This window comes from Staurois parvus, unplaced genomic scaffold, assembly GCF_062004578.1.
Source record: "Staurois parvus isolate SC_StPar_1 unplaced genomic scaffold, SC_StPar_1.0 ptg000834l, whole genome shotgun sequence".
NCBI lineage: Eukaryota > Metazoa > Chordata > Amphibia > Anura > Ranidae > Staurois > Staurois parvus.
Window position 1 is genome coordinate 343,112 of NW_028318630.1, and position 24,542 is coordinate 367,653.

Consider the following 24,542-nt stretch of genomic DNA (forward strand, 5'->3'; position numbering starts at 1 on the left):
TTTCTCGAGTGTTTAGAATGTATTATCAAGCATCTTTCCTGCTGCTCCTTCCTGTGCCTGGTTTTGATCATTTTTCTTTCTGCCCACAAGCTGTTTGATCTATGTGAGCAGGAGTGTGATCTGTCTCTGTCAGATTGTAATTTGACTGCAGCAAACCATTTTTTCAAACACAGAAACACAGCATCTAATCGAGAAGGGAGGAGAAATAACATCTCCAAAACAAAATAGGGAATACAACATGTTTTACCTAATCACATCATAGAGTTAAAGTGTTACTAAACCCAGGACCCTGCATTCACTCTATCTTATCTCCCACAGTACACACAACATGGAAATACAATTATTTTAGTAAATATAAACTGCTAAATAGCTTTTGTCATCAGCAGTTAGAGCAGTCTTGTGACTTCAGCAGAGCACTGGTTAAAGCTAGTAGATCTTTCTGCTCTAGGAGGATGCAAAACCACTGACCTCTGTCTGGACAGTGCTGATTGGCCCTGTGCTGATCACATGCACTCTCCCAAGAAAAAAAAAAATCTCTCTAGCAATACACACTAAACTGAGCATGTGCATGTGACTATGGGCTCAGTCTGTCTTATCAGGTGGACATTTGAACAAGAGGAGGGGCAGAGAAAACAGGATCAAATGGCCTTTTTACACAATGCAGAGGATTAACCCCTTAGGTTCTACAGTGAGTGTAACAAGCATGCTTTATTGCATATACAGACTGACTTTACTGTTGTGGGTTTAGTAATACTTTAAGCTAGGTTCACACCAGTGCGGGCTATGCACCAGCCATTTGCCTGGGCTGCTGTGCCCATATTTCAACCAAAAAAAGGTGCATGCACCTTTTCCAAAACGCATTCGCAAGGAAACCGCATGGTCTTTTTGACCATGCGGTTTCCCTGCAGTTCCCGTACCCGCAATTGCACTGTGGGCTGCAGCCCTGGATATCTCGCAAGAGCAGCGCAATTTGGCTGTGGGAACAGGTGCGATTCCTGCACCCGCAACCAGCCCACAGCTTGCGACGATAGTGTGAACCATGGCTAAACTAGCCAACCAGATTCTTTTTTTATTACCCGGTGAATGAAAGATAAAACCTGATTGGTGACCCAACCCAATATAAAAAACATGACCTTTCTTATGTATGAAATTATATGTTAAAATGTTTTCTTATTCAACTATGGAAGGTTTCTGGTTTAGCACTGAGCCACACAAGTGGCTGTACCTTTGCCCAACACATAAGGATACCTAATAGTAGTGGAGTGGTAAATTTACTTACACAAAACCAAAAAAGGTGCAGTTATAATGCGGGTTCTTTTTCGTAGATTTCCTGACTGAAGCTGTCCCTCACCAGGCACAAGTGCTAAGGCAAAATGTAAATTCTTCTGGGAAATTGCACACTCTTGTTGAGGAGGATGAAGCTCAGGTAAAGGTCTGTTTCAAATTTTCAGTCAAAAGAAAATATGGTAGTGAAATTAGTCTTTATTCTGAAATGAAAATATTACTGTTTGTACTGCTGTTTGTCTGTTTTCTCTTAGCTTACCCAGTTCTGACTATTTGGTTGTATCTATTACTAACGTTACCAGTATAGCAGTGCTTTCTGTTTTCAGAAGGGATTTAGGAAGCACATTTTTTAAATTAAAATAATAAATTATTATGCATTGAGGCTGATTTTGCATGTGATAGCCTTTTACTTGTTTTTAATTCCTATAGTGCAGTGTTTGCTTTTCAGCATTTATTATTGTTATGGAATGGAAAACAATTTTCTGATGGTTTACAGAGTTGTTAATATAAGTATCAAAGGGGTTGTCAGTTTATAAAAACAAAAAAAAAATTCCGGGTATGGATATTTTTACATAGTTGTGATGCTCCAGCTTTGACCAATGTAACTGTGCATATACCATATCTGTGGGAACCCTCTAGAAGCTGGAAATCACTGTGGAAGACACCACTAGTACAGCAATCTCCTCTAGTTTCTCTGACAGGACGAGGTGGAGAAGTGGGGCAGGGAATTCAACTTTAAGCCCTGGTTCACACTGATGGGAATTGTCATGTTATCAACCACTCCTCTTCTGCCACCCCCCTCTGTCATTCCCTCCATTGGCTCCCGATTGCCCAACGCATTAAATTCAAACTACTAACACTGACATACAAAGCCATTCACAACGCAGCCCCAAACTGCCTCACCGGCCTGATTCCCAAATACCACCCAACCCGTAATCTTCGCTCCTCACAAGACCTCCTAATTTCTAGGTCCCTGGTCTCCACCTCCCACGCCCGACTGCAGGACTTCTCCAGGACTTCCCCCATCCTCTGGAACTCACTACCCCAATCCATCAGACTGTCACCTACCCATCTCACCTTTAGGCGCACCCTGAAAACCCATCTCTTCAGGGAAGCCTACCCCACCCTCACCTAACAGCTGATCTCCTCCACTCCTCCTACCACTCCATCCCCCATAGCCACTTCCTCCTGTACCACTATCCCCTCCCTCCTAGATTGTAAGCTCGAAAGAGCAGGGCCCTCAAACCCCTCGTGTATTGTATTGTTACTGTATTGTCTCATGTTCTGTCCCCCACTATAATGTACAGCGCTGAGCAAACCTTTTGGCGCTATATAAATACTGTATAATAATAATGTGATTTGAACAGTCTAATTGCATGACAAATCACATTCAATGATTGGCAATGGAACAGTTCTAATCAGATCTGAAAAGTAGTTCCTGTACTAATTTTGCCGATTTCGGGTGTAACGTATATAGATATCTGTGCATGAAGTTGCACAGATGTCTGTCAAGTCACACCTGAAGTTGCGCTGCCTTCTGACTTTGAAACTTCAAGTGAAGTCACATAATTTCAAAGTCGGATCTAGTGTGAACCGGGGCTAAAAGAAATTTGTCATGGGACAAATATAGAAGCTGCCACTGCTGAATCTCTGGGGTTGATTTGCTAAAGGCAAATAGGCTGCTCACTTTGCAAGCAAAGTATCCCCAGAGCTTACAGTGTTGCTCTGCCGACTTCCATCATCCAATCATGTGCAAACCAAAATGCTGTTTTTATTCTTTGCACATGACTGGAGTATTCTTTGCAAAGTAAAACTTCACCACATTTACTAAGGACTGGGGGAAAAATTCCCTTGCAAAGTGCAACCCATTGCAAACTGTTAATGTTTTCAATATATTTGAGAAGGCAAATATTAGATCTTTATTCAAATTGTGCTTGCAGATAATATACTTGAAAAAAAACACATACAGTAACTTATGATTACAAGCAGTTAGCATTTTTACTTGTGGCATGTGACTTTTTACATTTCTATTGTGTTAGTTTTTGTAATAATCATAGGAGCTGGGTAGGCAGTATATTTAAATACTTAAAGCATGACATAAGGGCTGGGAGAAATTTGTTCATGAAAAAGATGTTTCTAGTTAGGGAGGTATCATAGAATGCATTCACAGTAAAACTGAAATTTAAGGAAAGCATTGGAGTGATTTCAAGTGTATCTCTAACTAGCACGAAGGGTGTGAACCCCTGTTATTATTGCTGTGTGTTTCCTCACTGGAGATATTCACCCTCTCTATTAGTCCTCACTCCCATTGTCACAGAGACAAAAAGTTATGTTTTAGAGTTGTTACCAGAATAGATGTTGAGGGGAAATCTTAATTCCAAAAAGGGCATTTTCCCTCATTTTGAAGAGGTGTCCCGTGGAGAGGAAGCAAGGGTAAATCTCACAAATAGTAAAAAAAAAAGTTCTGGCAGGTGTTTTAACCTTTCTCTGCTCTGTCCAAAACTAAAAAAAAGTTTTAGCTATGATTGCAATTTTCAGATTTTTTAACTTTTATTCACATGCAATAAAAAATCTTTCAGTACATAGAAGTGATCAAGTCTTAAAATGTATGTATAGGCAAAACTTTTTTTTCTGTTTCAATATGTTTATTGGGTTTAACAATAGGAATAAAAAGGTCTAAGTCAAGCATGTGAATTGCCTGTGCAGGGGTTGAGTAATAAACAACCAGTGCAGATTGATCAATAACAGTTCAGTCAAATATATAAAAAATAGAAGGAATCTGAGACATTGGAATTATACTAATGAATTGAATATGGAGAAAAGCCAAGTCCAAAAATTCAGTCGCAGACACCAAAGTGGAGGCTCTTCATCTGCAGTCAACCCCGTAAGGCAGTGACCTTGTGAGCATGGCCAGGAAAGAGATAGATGGAGAAAAGATAAGACAAGAAAGGGGTGTGGGAAGGAAAGGAGGAAGAAGGTAGGGGGTAACTCGGATGCAGAGGCCCTGGAGGGGGCAGTCAGACAAGGCCTAGGCATGATGAGTTGAGTCTAGTAGTCTATGAACATAAAGAGTCGATCTAGGAACCCTAGGATGCTTTTGGGTCCAAATGAATCAGAGAATCTGGGTTTGCAATGTACGGAAAAAGAAGGGGGGCACTCTCACTGGTAATGTCCAGAAATATTAAAGGGCCTTAGGTAAGATCATCATTTTCACCACAGATATCCTTCCTATCCAAGAAAGAGATGGGTATTGCAAAGAATGCATAAGTGAAGTCAGGGTTTGTAACAGGGGATAATAGCAGAGAACAGAGAGGACTATGAGAAAGTCAGTTTAAGGTCCAAGTAGTCAGTTGAGTGAGACGCCCAATGATAGGGAAAATGCTCCTAGAGGAGTGTCAAAACATCGGGAGGAGGTTGACGTTCAGTGCCGTAGTTTTGGAAGGGTTGATGCGGAGACATGAAAGGCAGAAAAATGGTCTAGTGTAAGCTGCAGGTTAGGAAGACATGTGAGCGGATTAGTCAGGATCAGAAGGGAATCATCTGCAAAGAAACGTGCTTTATATTGGATCCCAGCATAGACCACCCCAGATACAGTATATCCACATTGTTTTCTTTGTTTGATAGAGTGGGAAAGAGTTAAAAGAGAAGTGTGGTTTTTTTTCCCCAAATTATACTTACCTAGGTGGATGCAGCATCGGTCAGATGCTGCATCTGTCCCCCGCCAGCTCTAAGGGTGAGAACTCACTGATCACATGACCGCTGAGGCTGTGGCTGACTCAATCTCTCAGTAGCTTGCTGAGAGACTGAGCCAGGTGCTGATCCAGACTCTGGGGTGGATCCTAACTTTAAAGTTGGGATCTTTCCCCAGCCTGGACCTGCTGAGTGACGTCAGCCCGCTGTCAGCTGAAAACGGGTCCCAGGAGTGCTGAATGAATTGCACTCCTGTGATCCACAGCAGAAGTACAACTTTGGCTGTACTTTTCCTATAAAGCCCTTTTCATACAGGGTAGATTCCATTATGGTCAGCAGGGGATCTGTCTCTGCAGTCTGTTTGCACCCAACTGCCCTCTGATCTGATCTACCTAGACCACGGAGGACAAATCCCCTTCCAATGTTTTTTTTTTTTTTTCAGTGGACTGGATCAGATTGGAGGTAGGTGGTTGTAAACTGACAAAGTGACATATAAAGCTAAATGGACCGTCAAATGAGGTCCACCTGAAAAACTGACAGGCGAACCTAACTAGACCCTTTGTGTGAAAAGGGCCTTCATCCACTATCAGGTTATCAACTGTCTACATTATCTTAAAGTTAAATCCTATGAAAAAAAAGAATAAAATAGTTTAACATGTTATAATTAGGTCCTATAGACTGACACACATCCAGTGGTTTTTACTCAGCAAGAAAATGTATATTTAAAGCTTAATAGAAGAAACATATTGAAAAAAATGTACATAAAGCTTTAGCATCATGAGGACTCTTATATAATATTTAGAATAAAACACATTTACAGGGATATGAGATGTAATCCAGAGACCTGGTAAATTACTGTACCTGTGACACGTATAAAATCACTATACCTGTAGTTCTTTGTTTTTATGATGTCAAATAACTTCTCAGTGAATTTTGAAATTTCTATTCATTACTGTATACTGCATTATTTTCCATATATGTATCACTCTATCTTCATAAGTATCTACTGTATAAATTCCCATTCTTTCTCTTCACACCAGTGTGACTTGTCATGCGACTTGAGAGTTCAAAGTCACATAACAAATTGTACCCCATTAGTGGCAATAGAACCATTCAAATCAGTGTGACTCAAGTCACAGTGACTTTGAAAAAGGTTCCTGCACAATTTTTGCAACTTCATTGCAACTTGCATTGACATCTGTTAAATGAAGTCGCACACTGAATAGTACACTTTGAAGTTGTGTTAGTTATAATTAAGGTGGAAGATTTGCTATAGGAGATACAGTATATAGAAATGTTAATTGTGCCTAAGCAGTACCCTGAAAAAATGTACCTACATTCTTGAATTCCTCCTGAAAAATAGAAGGGCAATTACTAATAAGTGAGGTTTGCCATTCACTCATGTGCATACAGCCCCATAGCATAATATCTTCAGTGTGAATCCAAGGCACTACTGTCTTGACTAATCGTTTCATGAGATTTGGTGATGTCATTTCTGTGCTGCTCACTGTTCTCCTTGCTGGAGGCTCTTAACCACTTGCCGACCAGCCGTTGTATATAAACGGCCGGACGGTGGCACTGCAGGGTCGGGTGGCCGTCAATAAACGGCCTCCCCGCACCCTGCTTGTGCGCGCTCCCTGGGAGCGCGCAGCACCGCGATCCGGTGCCCGCTGTGTCCTCCGGACACAGTGAAACACCGATCGTCGGACGGGACCTCTGTACGAGGTCCCGATCATGTGATCACTGATTGGCCAATCAGTGATCACATGCAAAGTAGTAAGCAAGATGTCACTTGTGACATCATTGCTTACTATGTGTGAAATCTGTGAATGATCACAGAGGTCACATGGTACAAGGCTATTCACAACAGCCTTGTACCATGTGACAGGATGTGACCAATCACAGCTCACTCAGTTCTTCTCAATGAGTGCATGAATGCACACAGAGAGAAAGAGAAATGATTGCTTTTACATCCTATATGGGTGTAAAAGCAATCAGTGTAAAAAAAAAATAAAAAATCTTCATCACCCGCCACAAGTAGTACAGTGTCACCATGGTGACACTGTACTGCTAGGGTGACAGTATGTAAAAAATAAAAATAAAAATAAAAAATAATAATATAAAAAAATAAAATAAAAATGTAAAAAAAAATGTTTAAAAATTATAATTTTTGCTTATAAACTAATTTGGATTTTTTTTTTTTACTAAAAAGATAACGGAATAAATTTTGGCTAAGATTTATGATGAAATATTATTTATTTGCAAAATTTTATAAAAAAAACACTTTTTTTCAAAATTTTTGGACATTTCATTTACATAGCAAAAAAATACAAATCCCAGCGGTGAATAAATACCACCAAAATAAAGCTTTATCTATCTCAAAAAAATGGTAAAAAATTAATTTGGGTACAGTGTTGCATGACCGCGCAATTGTCATTCAAAGTGTGATAGCGCTAAAAGCTGAAAATTGCCCTGGTCAGGAAGGGGGGGAAAGTGTCCGGTCTGGAAGTGGTTAAATAAAATGCTTCCTCTATCATGTTGGATACCTCTACACAGGTACAGTGCTGGAGGAAAGCAAAGAAGGGGTGCGCTCTCCTCATGCATTACCGTGGAAAAAAGGAATTTATTTGAAAATTACAAAAAAAATATACTCACAAACCGAGATTCATAAAACAAGCTAGGAATCAATTTAACACTCCGAGCAACCAGTATTCTAACAGTAGGGTGTGCTAACGCGTTTCATGAGACCTACTCCCTTCCGATCATGTGGGAGGCCAAAGATGCTCCTCCCTATCCAGATGACCACTCTAACAATAGGTCGACCAATTGGGAGGGGAGGCAAAATGGAAATCATTCGTCAGAGACGTCAAGCGTCAAATACGTGACGACTGCCAAAAACAGAGAGATAAAAAAAAAGAGTATTAAAAATATAATATACATAAGTGACATAGCTCCCCTGTATACCCAACTTCAGGCAAAATGTTTTTGGACAGAGTCAGAAGGGTCATAACCTTTGTTAGGTTTGTTTTATTCTCAAAGTCCCTCTTTGACAGATTTGCTCTTACTTTCTACCTCTGTTTCTGTCTGGTGGTGGGATATCTCATTAATGGGGACAGAGAGAGCAGCAACACTTTTCTTATTAAACAAGAATGATTAGAACAGCTGAGACATTTTTTATTGCTTGCTATATCTTCCTGTTCTGGAGACTCCTGTTCAACTTATTTCTTGTCCTGGTGTCACAGAGATAAAATGTGGGGGAGGAATCACCTCTCGTGAATCAGATACAGTAATTAAACCTGAAAGAAGTTCTAACTCTTCAATATCTCCTTGATTGTAAGCTCCAAGGAGCAGGGCCCTCCTAACCCTCTTGTATTGAACTGTATTGTTGCTGTATTGTCGCCCTTTATATTGTAAAGTGCTGAGCAAACTATTGGCGCTATATAAATCCTGTATAATAATAATAACAAATGTGGCTGGGTATACAGTGGATGTTAATTATATAGCTTGATTTCATTAGGTTATCCATGGACATTTATCATTCAATAGGCTTGGAAATATATATGTTATAGACTGAAAATTCCCAATGGCTTTATGAGTATGTTTTTCATATACAAAGAACATAAAACATCTAGCCATGTCTGCATCCTAATAACTTTATTTGATTGATTGACATTCTTCCAGATGTGTACTGATGACCCCTCCATGCTAACAGTTCCCTCTCTAAAACATGAAGATACTACTTACAAAGCACCATCTGACTTGAAAACTGATGAACCCTCAGCAGATGAAGAAGACACTGAAATGATGCTTTCAAATGAGGAGAAACATATGCTAGGTATGTCTCTGGAGATCTTGCATCCTTTAAGTAAAGTGGTTTATATATAGCTCACACACTTTCTTTAGTGTAACCTGCACTGGCTGAATAAAACTAACATTGAATGGTTGTGTTTGGTTGCATTTTACAATTTGTATATTTGCTGACATATTTTCTTTAAATATCACAAACTGCACATGAATCATAGCCAGGGGCAGACTGACCATTTGGAAACTTGGGCAGTAGGGGGCCCCATGAGATGTTCCTGGTACCTTTTTCATAGGCTTTTTTGAGTTTGGGCAAGGACACAGGGGCCCCAAGATCCCCTATCGCCGGGGGGCCCCATGAGTTGTCAGTCCGCCCCTGATCATAGCTTTACAAAGTTATATGATTTATAAAATATAACATAGTTGAGGCATAGGCTATATCATTTTTTTTCATTGCCTGTAATGTGTCTCAGACCTTATCTATTATTCTTTAAGAACTTAAACCAAGCTCATATGATTCTAACTACATAATCACGTGTCAAGTGCAGCTGAATTATTGCACTGTTGGGTTTGGATGATCCTGGATACATGACTATGAGGATTGTACCACAGATGTTTACAATTTTAAATATTTAGTGACGGATAATTTGATTCTGAAAGCAACAACTAGCCTATCTGGTTCTAGTAATCTCTCAAGTCACTTATGTAACTTTCGCTGGAGGGATTGTGTAGAGTGATAGAAGTTTTATGTAGGTAATTAAAATAATGTGGAATGTAGATTAGATAGAATACATTTTATTAGTTTAGTCATTTGTAAGAAACAAATGTATGTATCTGATACTTTGAGTGTTTTGCTGAGGTAGATGTCACTCAAATGTATCTATCTTTAATAAACAATTACTCCTATGATTTAATAAATAGAATAAAAGGGGGCACAGTGGGGGGACTGAAATAGATTATTCCTTCAGGCTAGGTTCACATTTGTGTGAGTGGTGCCGCTGCGGATTTGCATGAAAATCCATGCAGCCACATCACCTGCACAGAGAAATGCGGACCCGTGGGCGGGTGGCATTAGTCCTAATGGCATGCTGCCCGCACTGGAAAACGCAACCGTACTGGGAACCAAGGTTCCCATGCGGGCTGCGTTTTCCAAAGAAGTGCAGGGACTTCTTCCGTGCGCGTCATGGGGCATGGGAGTCCATTCAAATGAATGGGCTCCCGTGCCCACGCAAAACGCGGCCTGCACGGTCGCATATATGTGAACCATGGGTCAATGTCTCCTACTAGCAAATTCAGGCTGCATTCACATGATAGCATTTTGTGCTTGTCTGCAAAATCACGTGATTTTGTATGCATTTCTGAAATGCTTTAAAAACAAATATCCTGCTTGTGGTGCCATTTATAGTTAATAGCACCCCAGCTGCAGCTAGCAGACATGCACTATTTTACGCAAAAAAACTGGAACAAACACAACTACATGCTTGATTAAAAAAACACACAAAGCTCAAATGGATGCATAGGCTACTTTGCTGTTTTGTTTTTTTTTGCATTCACTTTAATGGGCTGCCACTATGCATGCATACAATAAGTAAAAAAAAGTGCAAAAATGCAGGGTCGTACATCCTAGTATAAATGGAGCCTAATTAGTGTTATATTACATGCATTTCCTCAGCCAAGTATTTTTTATGAATACTATATGAAAAAGTAAGGCACACATGAAAAAGGAAATCAACGCATTCTATAGAAATATTTGTAGGCATTAAGAATGAGAATGTGAGTTGTCAGGCAAAAACTGACCTATTACATGGTGGAACGAAAAACCGGAAGTCTAGACGAAGAAATGATTTTGCTGATAGACAGTAGTTATTGTGACCATTTGAAAATATGTCAGCCTTACTTGTGGTATAAATTCTGCAAGTAATAAAATCTGCTAAAATGCCGATCCTTTTGCAGCTAACCTGTATAACAGAGAAGATATGGATGATGACGACTGCACACTGTCCTCAGTTTTAATGGAAAAGCTGGAGCAGATGATTGAACTGCTGGCTCAATATATAGATGCTGACATATTGCTAGACACAGAGAGAAGGTAAATAACCCAGACAAGGGTCTATATATTTGGATTACCACATAAAAGTTATTACACATAAAAATTACATAAATGTGTATACTATGTAAGACATAAAATTGGTTTATAATAACTTTATCCTTGAGGTTCAGCTTTATGCAACTCGGTGACCTTAAAGTGTTACTAAACCACAGACCCTGCATTCATTATATCTGGTCTCCCACAGTACACACAACATGAATTTATAAGAGAAAATAGTGCTGTGCTAAAAAACTACTACCCTTACACAAAAAAATATATAGATGAATAGAAATCAATATTATATTATATCCAACTTGATACGTGATTAATGGTAATAATGTCCTTATTACAGGGAGAAAAGCTAAGTGTAATACCACACAAATATTAATAACACAAACCAACTGGTGTATATAAGGTCCAAATAGCCCCTATTACGGGGTATACAACTGCTAATCTGTGATAAACTAATGAATATATAATATGCACAATAAACAAAAGATACAAATTATAAAATAAATATATATAATCATATAAATACTGTGAAAATAAATACAAAGTGACAGTCCATATTAAAGTGAATAACAAAGGTCTAATTCCATGAAACTTCTCCTTTAACCTCTTCACACCGGCTGCACACAAATGTGCACCCCCCTGGCATCTGGGCCTTGACGCAGAGCGGCCGCACATTTGCGTGCAATTAAGAAAAACATATGTGCTGAGAGCGTGCGCCCTGCGCGCTGCCAGCACGCATTTCCGGTACTCACGGAAAGGTCTGGATCTCCTCTTTCGATTGGGACCTTTCCCAATCATGTGACCGCCATGACGGCGAATCATGGCGGTCACATGACCCTAAAACCCCGCCCCACCTCCCGGCTTCTGAAACATTTAAAGGGCCGGGAAACGCCAGCGCCAAGGGGTTAATATACACATGTCGTATCCACCACCACCAGGCATGCCCGCTCCCCTCCATCGATTGATCCACATCACATAGGTCAAATAGGGCAATACTCCAAATCTTCCTTTCCTCTCTATGTCCTTGTCCTGAGAGCTCCACATCATTGGAACGAATAGGATATCATGTATGGGTAAATAAAAGTAAGGGGCCCCTCATAGTGCAGTAAAATTAATTTATTAAAACTTCATAAAAGCAAAGAATGCACTCAGAGCAGTAAAGGGGCTAAACACCCTCAAACAGCATGGATATGTTGTAAACAAAGATGGCGACGATCTTGGCCATAACCAAAAATGACATCACTACACTTCCGTCCGAAATGTTGCATCATACATCACGTGACTTCATGAGGAATCAAGCTTTTGAATTTCTGCAAAAGAAGTAGATTAATGTTTTATTGGTACATAGGGGAGCTGGAATTAAATAAAAAAAGGTGAACAAAGGTGAGCTAATTCTTTAAGATTTAAAAAAAAAAAGTTAAACTTTTTTATTTGGATAAAGTAGGTTGCTTTCTCCCATTAACGTGTTACTAAACCTAGGACTCTGCATTCACTATACCTGGTCTCCCACAGTACACAGAACATGGAAGTGCAATTATTTTAGTAAATATAAACTGCTAAATACCTTTACTCATCAGCAGTTAGAGCAGTCTTGTGACTTCTATCAGTATTCAGCCAAACACTGGTTAAAGATTGTAGGAGGAGTTTTCATTTTGTTCTAGAAGGATGCAGAACCCCTGTCTGGACAGTGTTGATTGGTCCTGTGCTGATCACATGCACTCATCCCTCCCAAAAAAAAACCCTCTCTAGCAATACACACCAAACTGAGCATGTGCAGAGTGACTCCACACGATATGTCTTATCAGGAAATAAAAGCGGAACACTGAAAGAAGGGGAGGATCAGAGAAGTAAGGATCAAACAGTATTTTTACACAAAGCAGAGGATTAACCCCTTAGGGTCACTAGGCTGGTCCAGACTGGGGAACTATCACAACTTTAAAGTCAGGATCCACCCAGATCCCTGGATTGGCAGCTGGCTCAGCCTCTCAATGATCTGGCCCCCTTCACAGCCTAGCGCTTCAGTGAGTGCTGGGGGGGCAGAGTACAGAGCTGGAGACTGACAGTCCTGGATCTCTCTGCTCAGAGCAGAGGGAGAGAACTGAGCGATCAGCGATGTCTGATTGCTCAGTTCTCACACTTAGAACTGGCAGGGGAGAAATGCAGCATTGGATCGATGCTGCATCCACCTAGGTAAGTATAATAATAATAATTTAAAAAAAAAATCCTAAACTTCTCTTTTAACACAGACAAGGCTCTTTGCACAATTGCACTTACTTGGAAATGTATTTCCAAATGTATTTACCATTTTGAATAAATATAAATCAAGTGTTGTAGTTGTTGGTGCTGTATTTCTTTTTCTGATTGAACTGGATACCCCCTTTTATATCTATGTGCCACATCTATGAATAATCCAAGATTTGCTTTTCAAACTAGAACCGAATGTAACTCAGTTTTCATTACTTGATATTAGAGATTGACCTTGAATTCTCTCACCAAATTAACTAATAGGTTTCCATAATATCATCTTGACTTCTACAGAGATCATAACCCTTTTGAGGAAGGGTATTCAGAATTCTTGGTGATGAACCAGCAAATCGAAAAGTACATCTCTGTGTACATACAAGCTTTGTTCCTTAGACGAATACCATGCAAAGATGCCTTGTCTATTCTTCAAAGGTAAGAGTACACAAATATTAGTAAACTTATTTCCCAAAAGCTTCCAAACCAGAGTTGGAAAACTTGTAGGATATAGTCAGGATTTAAACATTTCTGTGAATCATTACTGAATCCCAGATTAGCTAAATGAATACGCTTCGTGTGAGCAACTGATAGCTAAAACTGTCATTTATACCAGTGCTGTGTCTAATAGGGTTTATTATTGCAAAGTTTAACCAATAACAAGAATGAAAATAGGGGGGGGGGGGGGAACATGGACTGAACATGGTTACTGGATCTCACTGTACTATTTACCAGATAATGTGAATCTATCTATCTATCTATCTATCTATCTATCTATCTATATATATATATATATATATATCTATATAGGTTGACTTATAAAAAATTCACATATTTGCCCAGTAAAAGTGCATGTACATTTGTAAAAAAGCTATACCCTGGGCTGATTTTACCTGCATTTGGCCACTGGATGGAGCTAAGTATTATAGGAAATTCCCATGATACTTAGCTCCATCTAGTGGCCAAATGCAGTATTTTAAATCAATTATTAACATTCAAACCTGCACAGGATGTAGCCTATACTTTTGTTTTGCTCTTTTTTGCACAGAACGAATGTACATGCAAGTATCTTATCATACAAATATAAATTAATTATATTAGATATCATATAACAATTTACATTATGGTAAAATTATTAGATACATATTACTAGAAAGGAATTGTGCACTAATTCATAATAGTTAGATAAAAAGCTCAATTGCCATTTCCAAGGAAATGGAAATACCTTACTAAATCAAGGCCTTCCATACCCAGTGTAATTTATGAAAATTCACCAAACATTCAAATGTGATGATTCTTTCCAGTAAAAGCTGTCATAGTCATTGTTGGTAAATCTAGCATTGTAAATATGCCTGGATTAACTATAGTTTTATAAATATGCCCCTAAATTAATTTAATTTAAAAATGTTTTTGCTTAGTATAGAATTAGTATGGAGTAGAACCCTTGTCTAATTTGTATTGCTATTTGGCGCTATGTTAGAGAGGTGTCCCATTACTTTCAGTCCTGCTGACTACATTTTACCTGACAGGACTCAAAGGGAACTTTTTTAACAGCAACACACACTGAAAAATGATTTTTAGTAGAGTTGGGGGAAGGCTAACACTGCTATCATTTTTATTTTTTATTTTTGTCCATGTCCCCATTATAGATATTTCAACAATTCTTGTCTAGTCAAATAATTTCCACTTGGGCAGAAAGAGAGGATAAGTCTTTCTTATGGAGCCCCAAATAGCAATAAAAAAAAAAACAACACTCTGCCCAAAACTAAAAAACGTTTTTAGCTGGAAATGCACTTAAACGTCAAAGTATATCTAAGTACTGCAGAGGTGCTAAAACGTTCTGTGAAATCTATCTGGCTGTATACAAACTATGCAAAAAAGTTATACATTGAAAGAAAAGAGGTGCTGTTGTACTTAGGAAAAAAATTACATATGTATATAAAAAAATTAAACTATATACTGTATAAGAAACCTTATGCAAAAAAATGATGTAGGTTGGGAATGAAAGCTCAACAACCATGCACCAAAATGGAACTTTTACAGGGATCAATACAAAACACTGTTGTATAAAATTAATTCATTATATGAATTTTTCACAATAGTGTTTTCCATTGTTGTCTGTAAAAGTCCCATTTTGGTGTATGCTTGTCGTACTTTGTTTAAGGGATGGTGGTACCCCCTATAAGGGTTAATACACTTCTGAGCCTATTGTGCTAATGTTACATTTTGGTAATGAAAGCTGTCACTTTAAAAGAAGGTTGATATTGTATTCACGGTTAAATGTTTGTTCAGGTATGCCAATCTTAACCTTTTTTTTTTTTTTTAATTATTACCACTATGATTAAGAAAGTAGTTTGTTCTTTTTGTGCTTTTCCCAATTTATTCCCAATGCTGTTCTTTTTTCAAAGGTTTTCTGCTGTGAGACATAGGCAGGGGATAAAACACATCATTAATGAGTGTTATGTAGAAGTTTTTGACTGGTTCTATGATGAACTGAAAGAGGTTCAACAATTATATGAAACCTTTAAGGTATGTAGAAATGTTTTACAAACAGAATAAAGAAATTTTGCAAACAGGCACAGTTCTTCTTTAACTGGGTTCAAGTATATCATACGGAGGTCCTTGGTAGCCTGCAAATAAAGACTGGCACCATGCAAGCCCTCTGTGCAATTTCCTATAGATTTGCCATAGCAACTAACCACATGGACTCGGACTTTAAAATGGAAATTTAAAATCCTGTTGGGAACTTTTATCAATTCCTTTTCACAGCAGAGCAATAGGCAGGCAGTGCCTGAAACTGTTGCTTTTGTTATTTTGCATCAACTAAAGCTTGAATCAACCTTAAAACGTATGCGGCAACCTTGTGCTTGAGAAAAGAAAACTATAGTATACTTAACTCTCAACTTAGGGATAAGCAGATATTTTCTAAATCAGCCTTTCTTAACCTTATTAACCTTTGAAATAACCTTCTGGTCTTAGGAATCCCCTGCTAACCCACATGGAAGAAAAATAAATTTGAAATATATTTTAAAAATACTCTTCCCAAATATATTGCCATATATTTGAAATGCTACTATGTTGGTCATATTCAATATATTTCAAAATATTTCAATAAATATATATATGTATACGGCATGTTGAAATGCATTTTTATTACAAAATATATGAAAAATATTTTTAAAAATACATTTAAAATTTTTAAAAATACAAATCTACATTTTTGGAATCATTTACAAATATATGTAAAAATATATGTTAAAATTACTTTTTTATATGTTAAACAAATCTGAAGAATATAGTTAAAAAAATATATTTTATTTTCTTCAGATTTTCTTTAACATACAAAAAAGTAATTGTAACATATATTTTTACATATATTTGTAAATGCATTCCAAAAATGTAGAACTGTATTTTTAAAGACATACAGTAGATTTGAAATGTATTTTTAAAAATAGTTTTCATATATTTTGTAATAAAAATGCATTTCAACATGCAGTGTGTGTGTGTGTATATATATATATATATATATACATAGAAATATATATACATAGAAATATATTTTGAAATATATTGAATATGGCCAAAATTGTAGCATTTCAAATATATGGCAATATATTTGGGAAGAATATTTTTAAAATATATTTTAAATGTATTTTTCTTCCATATGGGAATAATTACTATATCTGCAGTTCATGGTACATTATTGTGATGGTCAATGATAATAATGCTCCTTGTGCCTGTGGTCATTAGGAAGGATCCTCCTCTTAGAGATAGCTTAAAAGATGGTTGTTTGTGGCTACTTATCGGAGAGGCAGAAATTGATCAGTGCTCAAAGAACCCCTAGCAACCACCAAAGGAACCCTAGTTAAGAAAAGCTTGTCTAAATAGAAGGGGCAAATGTATTCTTACTTGAATCTTGGTGTGATTTGTGTACTTCTTCTACATATGTGCAGTAATTCAGTGTAAAACGTATTTTTTTATTTTTTGAAATTATATATCCCTTTTTTTTTCCTTTTATAAGTGATTGCAGAATCTCTGTTCTCAGCTGTTCTCAGGGGCTTAAAGAGGTGGAGGTGGAGAAACAGCAGATCACTGATCTTCCCAGTGAATGCTTGTGTGTGGAAAGGAGGGGGTTGTCAGCACAAGTCTGATAGAGGACAGACAGGCTGTTTCACCAGCACAGCCAAAAAAAGGACCATGCAGAGATGGATGTGCTGTCAAGCCTTGCGTGGTTAGTTTGAAATAGGAAATCAGGGGAATTAGTAGGATTACCAGGTATTTCATACAAAGGAATAAAAAGAAAAAGCGAACACAATACATTTTTAACAGAAATACATGGCACAACAGAAACATATCAGAAATATGAAATGTCGGGGTAACATATTCTTTAGGTCTACTAAGCAGAACAACTTATACAATAATTATTGCACTGAATTTCTCCAAATAAATAATTGCAGCTTCAAAAGACGAATGTTTACTGATCTCCTTTTCTTCTTTACAAATGCTATGCTATCCAAACTTATACAGTGTGTAATAAATGCAATGATAAAAAAAAACATTTTTTGTTATTAGAACAAAATTTAGTGCATTGATATAAATAATATGCTGACCACAGTAGTACAAGCTAATGAAAAATTGTCTTGAACCCAGGTATTGTCAGGGTGGCCATACATGGATCGAAATTCATTCGGTTCAGTAGGACCAGACAAATTCCGATCCATGTATAGTTAGGCTGGTTGTACAGAAGTTGATCCTATGTTCAGCTTCTGTAAAACCAGTTTGGTAGGTTTTTCCCGAATGATCAGTTTTACAGTACTTATCAGTGTATTTCGAGGGAGTGGAAGCCTCCCTGCTGTCAGAATACAATAGCACAGCAGGAATGATTCCCCCATCCACATCAAATGTGGGGATGGGGGAATCTAGCCATTTAAAAAAAACTATCTGCTCGTGCATTTAGTGTTTTAATGCTTTGGAAATTTTTTTCAATCTGAGAATATGTGTTAACTTATGAAAAATATTTGATGTGTATCATTCTGGTCATACAATTTAGAAAAAGAGAGAAATAACCCTCATGGGACTTTTACGGCAGAATCAAATGTACAGCTATATAAATAAAGTATCAGTCTTTATTACAAAACATGATAAAATACCAAATTAGATCAGTAAAACAGTGCTTTAGTTAAGCAACCCATAACAAGGCATACAGCATTACACAATATGTCAGTACAAATACCCTGATATTCTGCGGTACACCAGAAGAGAAACTGCCAGCAAAGTCAAGATATGTCAGGTTTATAATACAATCATAACAATGCATCAAAAACACTACATATTTCATACATACACTACATATTTCATACATAAAATATATCAAAAACAAAAACAAGGCTGGTACCAAAAGGCCCCTACATTGTATAATACAAAGCAGGTTAGACTCAAGAGTGATCACATAGGCTGTCTGTTATTGTCTCCTAGGTGTCACATCTAAGGGGATTTGCCTGCTGATCTCTGGCACTGACCAAGCTTGACTTTTCTGGCAGTTTCTCTTGGTGTACCGCAGATTGTCAGGGTATTTTTATTGACATATTGTATAATGCTGTATGCCTTGTTATGGGTTACTTAACTAAAGCACTGTTTTATTGACTTCATTTATTCTTTTATCATGTTTTGTAATAAAGATTGATACTTACTTTTTTATATACACTGCTCAAAAAAATTAAAGGAACACTTTTTAATCAGAGTCAATTATACTCCTGGGATATTGATCTGGTTAGTTAAGTTGCAGAGGGGGTTGTTAATCAGTTTCAGCTGCTTCGGTGTTAATGAAATTAACAACAGGTGCACTAGATGGACAACAATGAGACGACTCCCAAAACAGTGAAATGACCCCTAAGACAGGAATGGTTTTACAGGTGGGACCACTGTCATTGTTTTCCCTACTCATCTTTTCTGACTGTTTTTCACTAGTTTTGTATTTGGCTAGGGTCAGTATCACTACTGGTAGCATGAGGTGGTACCTGGACCCTACAGAGGTTGCACAGGCAGTCCAACTCCTCCAGGATGGCATATTAATACATGCCATTGCCAGAAGGTTTGCTGCGTCTCCCAGCACAGTCTCAAGAGCATGGAGGAGATTCCAGGAGACAGGCAGTTACTCTAGGAGAGATGGACAGGGCCGTAGAAGGTCCTTAACCCATCAGCAGGATCAGTATCTGCCCCTTTGTGCAAGGAGGAACAGGATGAGCACTACCAGAGCTCTACAAAATGACCTCCAGCAGGCCACTGGTGTGAATGTCTCTGACTAAACAATCAGAAGCAGTCTTCATGAGGATGGCCTGAGGGTACGGCGTCCTCTAGTGGGCCCAGCACCATAGAGCTTGATTGGCATTTGCCGTTGAACACCAGAATTCGCAGGTCAGCCACTGGTGCCCTGTGCTTTTAACAGATGACAGCAGGTTCACCCTGAGCACATGTGACAGATGTGAAAGGGTCCGGAGAAGCCGTGGAGAACATTATGCTGCCTGTAACATCATCCAGCATGACCATTTTGGTGGTGGGCCATTGATGGTCTAGGGAGGCATATCCTTGCAGGGACTCACAGACCTCTACAGGCTAGACAATGGCACCCTGACTGCCATTAGGTATCGGGATGAAATCCTTGGACCCATTGTCAGAACCCACGCTGGTGCATTGGGTCTTGGGTTCCTCCTGGGTCATGCCAATGCCCGGCCTCTTGTGATGAGAGTATGCAGGCAGTTCCTGGAGGATGAAGGAATTGATACCATTGAATGTCCCCCACACTCGCCTGACCTAAATCCAGTAGAACACCTCTGGGATATCATATTTTGGTCCATCTGAGTTGCGCCTCAGACTGTCCAGGAGCACAGTGATGCCCTGGTCCTGATCTGGGAGGAAATATCTCAGGACACCATCCATCGTCTCATTAAGAACATGCCCCGATGTTGCATATAAGCACGTGGGGGCCATATAAACTACTGAGTACTATTTTACCATTTTAGCCTGCTGCATCATTTTTTCACTTTGTTTTTTGGGGTGCCTTTGAATTCAGCCCTATGTAGGTTAATAATTTTCATTTCCATCAAACGATGGGGCATCCTTTACGTTCCTAAAACACTACCCAGTCCATATCAGTATTGATATCCAGCATGATATTTTCCCCATTAAGATCTGATGAGCTTTCAAAGTGTTCCTTTAATTTTTTTGAGCAGTGTAGTTGTACTTTTGATCCTGCCGTAAATGTCCCGTCACGGTTATGTCTCTCTTTTTTTTAATTCTTGTATAGGGATATTGAAAGATTTGTAGCCTTTGGACACTTCACCCAGACTAAGTCTTTAACTCTGGTTAAACAACCATATAGTTTTACTGTATGTGGCTCAAGACCAGCATCAAACATTTGGCAAAAGTAAGTCAATTTGTTGATATTGAAAATATAGTAATTAACCGTTGTCTGCCGCCCTATAGTAGAAGTACTGCTATAGGGCGGCGGGGCTGAGCAAAATCATGTATATACAGTATATGTGATTTGCAAGTCCAGGTAGGGAGCGCGCGCCGCCCTACCTGTGCCACCATTGGTGGCTAGGGATGTCAGTCACCGGGTCCCGGCCGGATATTCCCCGCTGGCACCCAGCGATCGTCGTAGAAAGCTGACAGGGGAGAGACCTGTGTGTAAACAACACAAGTCTTTCTCCTACCAGCAAGGACATGCACAGCACAGAAATACAAAGCAGCATGTCTCCCTAGTAAAACACACACAGCACATAATGTAAAACAGCATACAACACACAATTAATCCTTTGATCACCCCAGATGTTAACCCCTGCCTGCCCAGTGTCATTAATACAGTGTTCGTGCTTTTTATTAGCACTGATCACTGTATTAGTGTCATTGGGATGTCAGTGGCAGTTAGTCAGTTCCCTCCCAGTGTGAGAATTCCTGACGCAGTCCCGCTATAAGTCGCTGATCACTGCCATTACTAGTATAAAATTTTTTTAATAAAAATTCCAGTATATATACCTCCAGTTGTAGACGCTATGACTTTCATGTAAACCAATTAATTTACATGTATTGGGATTTTTTTTTAGCAAAGATATGTAGCAGAATACATTTTGGCCTAAATTTATGAAGAAATTAGGTTTATTTAAATTTTTTTACTGGATGTTTTATAGCAAAAATTTTAAAATATTGGTTTTTTTTTCAAAATTGTTGGTATTTTTTTGTTTATAGCCCAAAAAAATAAAAACCGCAGAGGTGATGAAATACCACCGAAAGAAAGCTCTATTTGTGGGAAAAAAAGGATGTAAATTTCATTTGGGTGCATAACCGCTCAATTGTCAGTAAAAGAAATGCAGTGCCGCAAAAAATGCCTGGTCAGGAAGGGGGGTAAATCCTCTGGAGGGCAAGTGGTTAATAAAGCAGTTGTACTTATGAATAAATGAGAGACATACAGGTTTTTTTTTACACTTTGCTTATCTCTTATGACATTCTCTTTATCTCTAACTCTATCTCTAACCCTAGTTTATGGTGTTATAATGTGTACAACCTTCATTTTACAGGAAGAGCCTGTCTTATCAAGAAACATGCCACCAGCAGTTGGTGCAATCATCTGGTCACGGAAGCTGCTGTCAAAGATTGAAAATACAATGAAAGTAAGGATGACATTGAAATAAAGTTACCAAAGGAAATCTGCAATAATCTAAATCTCCAATTGAATTGCTATAGTGACTTACCTCTCAGAGATTACCCATGTTGTTGTGTACTTGTATTTCCTTTCTGTCAGAGAAGTGTCAGGCAGTGTAGTCATTAATCCTGTCTCTTGCCTGAGCTAAATGCTGATACTCAGAAAATAGCACAACATTTCATTCTATTCTGCAAATCTCAGAAGATTTTCCTCATGACATTCTGTGCTAATTTCATCTTTAAGTATCTAGATTCTGCAAAGGACTGGAGATAGAGAAATCCAACATTTGTTAAGTTTCAGGGTCCAAAAAGACAGGACCAGATCCTTTAAAGCTACAAATGCAGGGTGTTTAAAGCAAGATAAAGCTAATTTTTTTAAACAAGCAACAAGCTAGGCCTCTATCAACTCTTGTTAAACACTATAGACTCAAGAACGTTTTTGGCCCAAGCAATTTGCTGTCTGTTGCTCCTCAGCTTCTAACATACTATATCTTAGTGTGGTACTCTCTGGAGGTGATGGTGTTAAAAACAGGTGAAACTCACCTGCAACCATTTTTCTATGAATTCTTGGGACAGAACCCATTTTCTCCCACTTTGATAATATTTTATCAAAATATCAATTTGTAGCATTTCTCAATATCTGACTGCTTATTCAAGATACTCTGGATTTTTTAGGAAAAAAAATGATACTGTAACCTTTTCTGTCTTACTTTTCAGATGGGTGGGGTAAAACTCATGGTGGGGCTGTCTGAAGTATTTATTGAAATTAAGTAAAGCCTGTTCTATTGCAACTGTGATACCCTGAGAAGACTATTTTTCACCAATGTTAAACTACAAAATATCTTATTAATAAAATATCTAATATATTATTTAAGTATTCAATAATATGGCTGTTATTGTGCTTCTTTATTCCCAAAGGCCTTCAAAAATGTGAAAATTGTAGCAACATGTCTCACATACTCGGATACGGTAAAGCTGTACAATCAACTAGCTTCTGCTTTAGTGTCGTATGAAGATCTGTGGTATCAGAAATGGAAGTCTCAGGTAGACAGAGGTCTGAGTGGACTTCATTTTACATTACTTGTCCGTGAACCTGGCACACAAAAGCTGAGGGTCAATACTGATATGAGGTAATTTTATTAAACCATGGTTATATCCATCTGCAAAATATAAGCTGTTCAAGCACTGTACTCTTTGTACAATACTGTTAACCTATACCAGAAAGGTGCTGTTGGTGAAAATGGTTACGTTTGATTACAGAATAATACATTTGATTGAAGAGACAAAATGGATGCTGAGACTTGGGATCCCTGTTCCAGAAGCGGCTCTTCAAGCATATCAGCAGGTAAATATCTAGGGTATTGGTATTAAGAGTATGATTATAATAGAGCTCTAGAGAAGAACAGATTTTCTTTTTGCTGGAATACGCGTCTGCAATTGGAGATGACTTATCTATGATCTTCTCCACTCATTGGTGGAGAAATGGCATCTTACATAGGGATAGACCATTATTGCTATGTGAGAAATGTGGACAAACATAACAGCAATTCTTTTGTATTTATCCATGTTGTGTTCACATCATAATCTATACAGAACAATGTGTTGTTTTTCTATCCTTACAGCTCTTTTTTATCTATTGCTTTTCATATCATTTTTGTGACCTTCTGCAAAGCTTATTTTGCTTACCAAAAAGAAAGATGATAAAGTCCACCAGCCTAAGCCTAGGAACTAACGTGATTGTATCTTATATCCAAATGTGTAGATGCATTCCCAGTGTTCCTCAGAAAGGTCTAATGAAAGTTCTTTCTCCCAAAAGCACCTCTTAGGCACTAAACAGAAGCATATATGTGATGGAGACCAGGTGCTGTTGGGGTGTAGATTTAAAGCATAGGGACTCAAAGGGGTGAGATACAGGTCCAGGAGTATGAGTGGCTTGGGGTCTTAAAAAGTGCTCTAATTGTAGGTAAGTCCAAGGGGGGGGGGACATTTGACTCACCATTTGAGATGCTAACGCTTCCTGATTCAGTAGTGTTTCCTTCTCAAAGAAATGTTCAGCAAAGACCTGCTCATAAGGCCAAATCCCTGCTTGGAACCACTGGTCATCCCAGGAGGGAATGTGGGATTGAGGTGGAGTGGAGTTAGGGGCCTGTCTAAGCCTAGGAACTAGTTAGTTCTACTAAGAAAAGGCTCTTGAGATCAGGGTGTCTACAACGTTTTCATGTAAAGCTTTTGGTGAATTTTGTACATACAGTGGTCTTTCTACAATGGATGATGTAGAAGAAATAAGTTGTTCACCTTTTCAAGTAATTGGAGTTTATTCAACAAAACAGTGCAACAGTAATAGAAACTAATCCAAATTCATCTTGCACTGATTCAAATTCAGTAAAAATAATTCTGCTTGATATCTATGGCATACTGCACATAGCATTTGACACCATGTCTCCTGAATTCATTCTTGAATAAGACTATCTGGGGGTTATTTACTAAAACTGGAGAGTGCAAAATCTGGTGTAATTGTGCATAAAAAGCAATCCATTTCCAGATTTTATTGCCAAAACTTAATTGAACAAGGTGAAGTTAGAAGCTGATTGTCTACTATGCACAGCTGCATTAGATTCAGAGTGCACCAGTTTTAGTAAATCCCCTCTGTGTCCATGTTGCCAGTACACATTAATCTTTTCAAATGTGCATAAGCATGTTGGTGTGTCATTGTTATACACTGCTAACTTTA

The 24,542-nt window shown here is 38.3% G+C and overlaps 1 protein-coding gene across 1 annotated transcript in view; it reads left to right on the forward strand.

The window, feature by feature from the left end:
• Positions 1 to 24,542, forward strand: part of LOC149443738 (dynein axonemal heavy chain 5-like) — a 291,780-nt gene that overhangs the window by 48,889 nt on the left and 218,349 nt on the right. The window contains exons 11-18 of the mRNA XM_089655345.1: positions 1,326 to 1,426; positions 8,656 to 8,809; positions 10,729 to 10,864; positions 13,415 to 13,552; positions 15,523 to 15,643; positions 21,688 to 21,780; positions 22,730 to 22,941; positions 23,072 to 23,156. Of these exons, the coding sequence (XP_089511471.1) occupies positions 1,326 to 1,426; positions 8,656 to 8,809; positions 10,729 to 10,864; positions 13,415 to 13,552; positions 15,523 to 15,643; positions 21,688 to 21,780; positions 22,730 to 22,941; positions 23,072 to 23,156 (1,040 nt within the window). The remainder of the gene's footprint in view (positions 1 to 1,325; positions 1,427 to 8,655; positions 8,810 to 10,728; positions 10,865 to 13,414; positions 13,553 to 15,522; positions 15,644 to 21,687; positions 21,781 to 22,729; positions 22,942 to 23,071; positions 23,157 to 24,542) is intronic.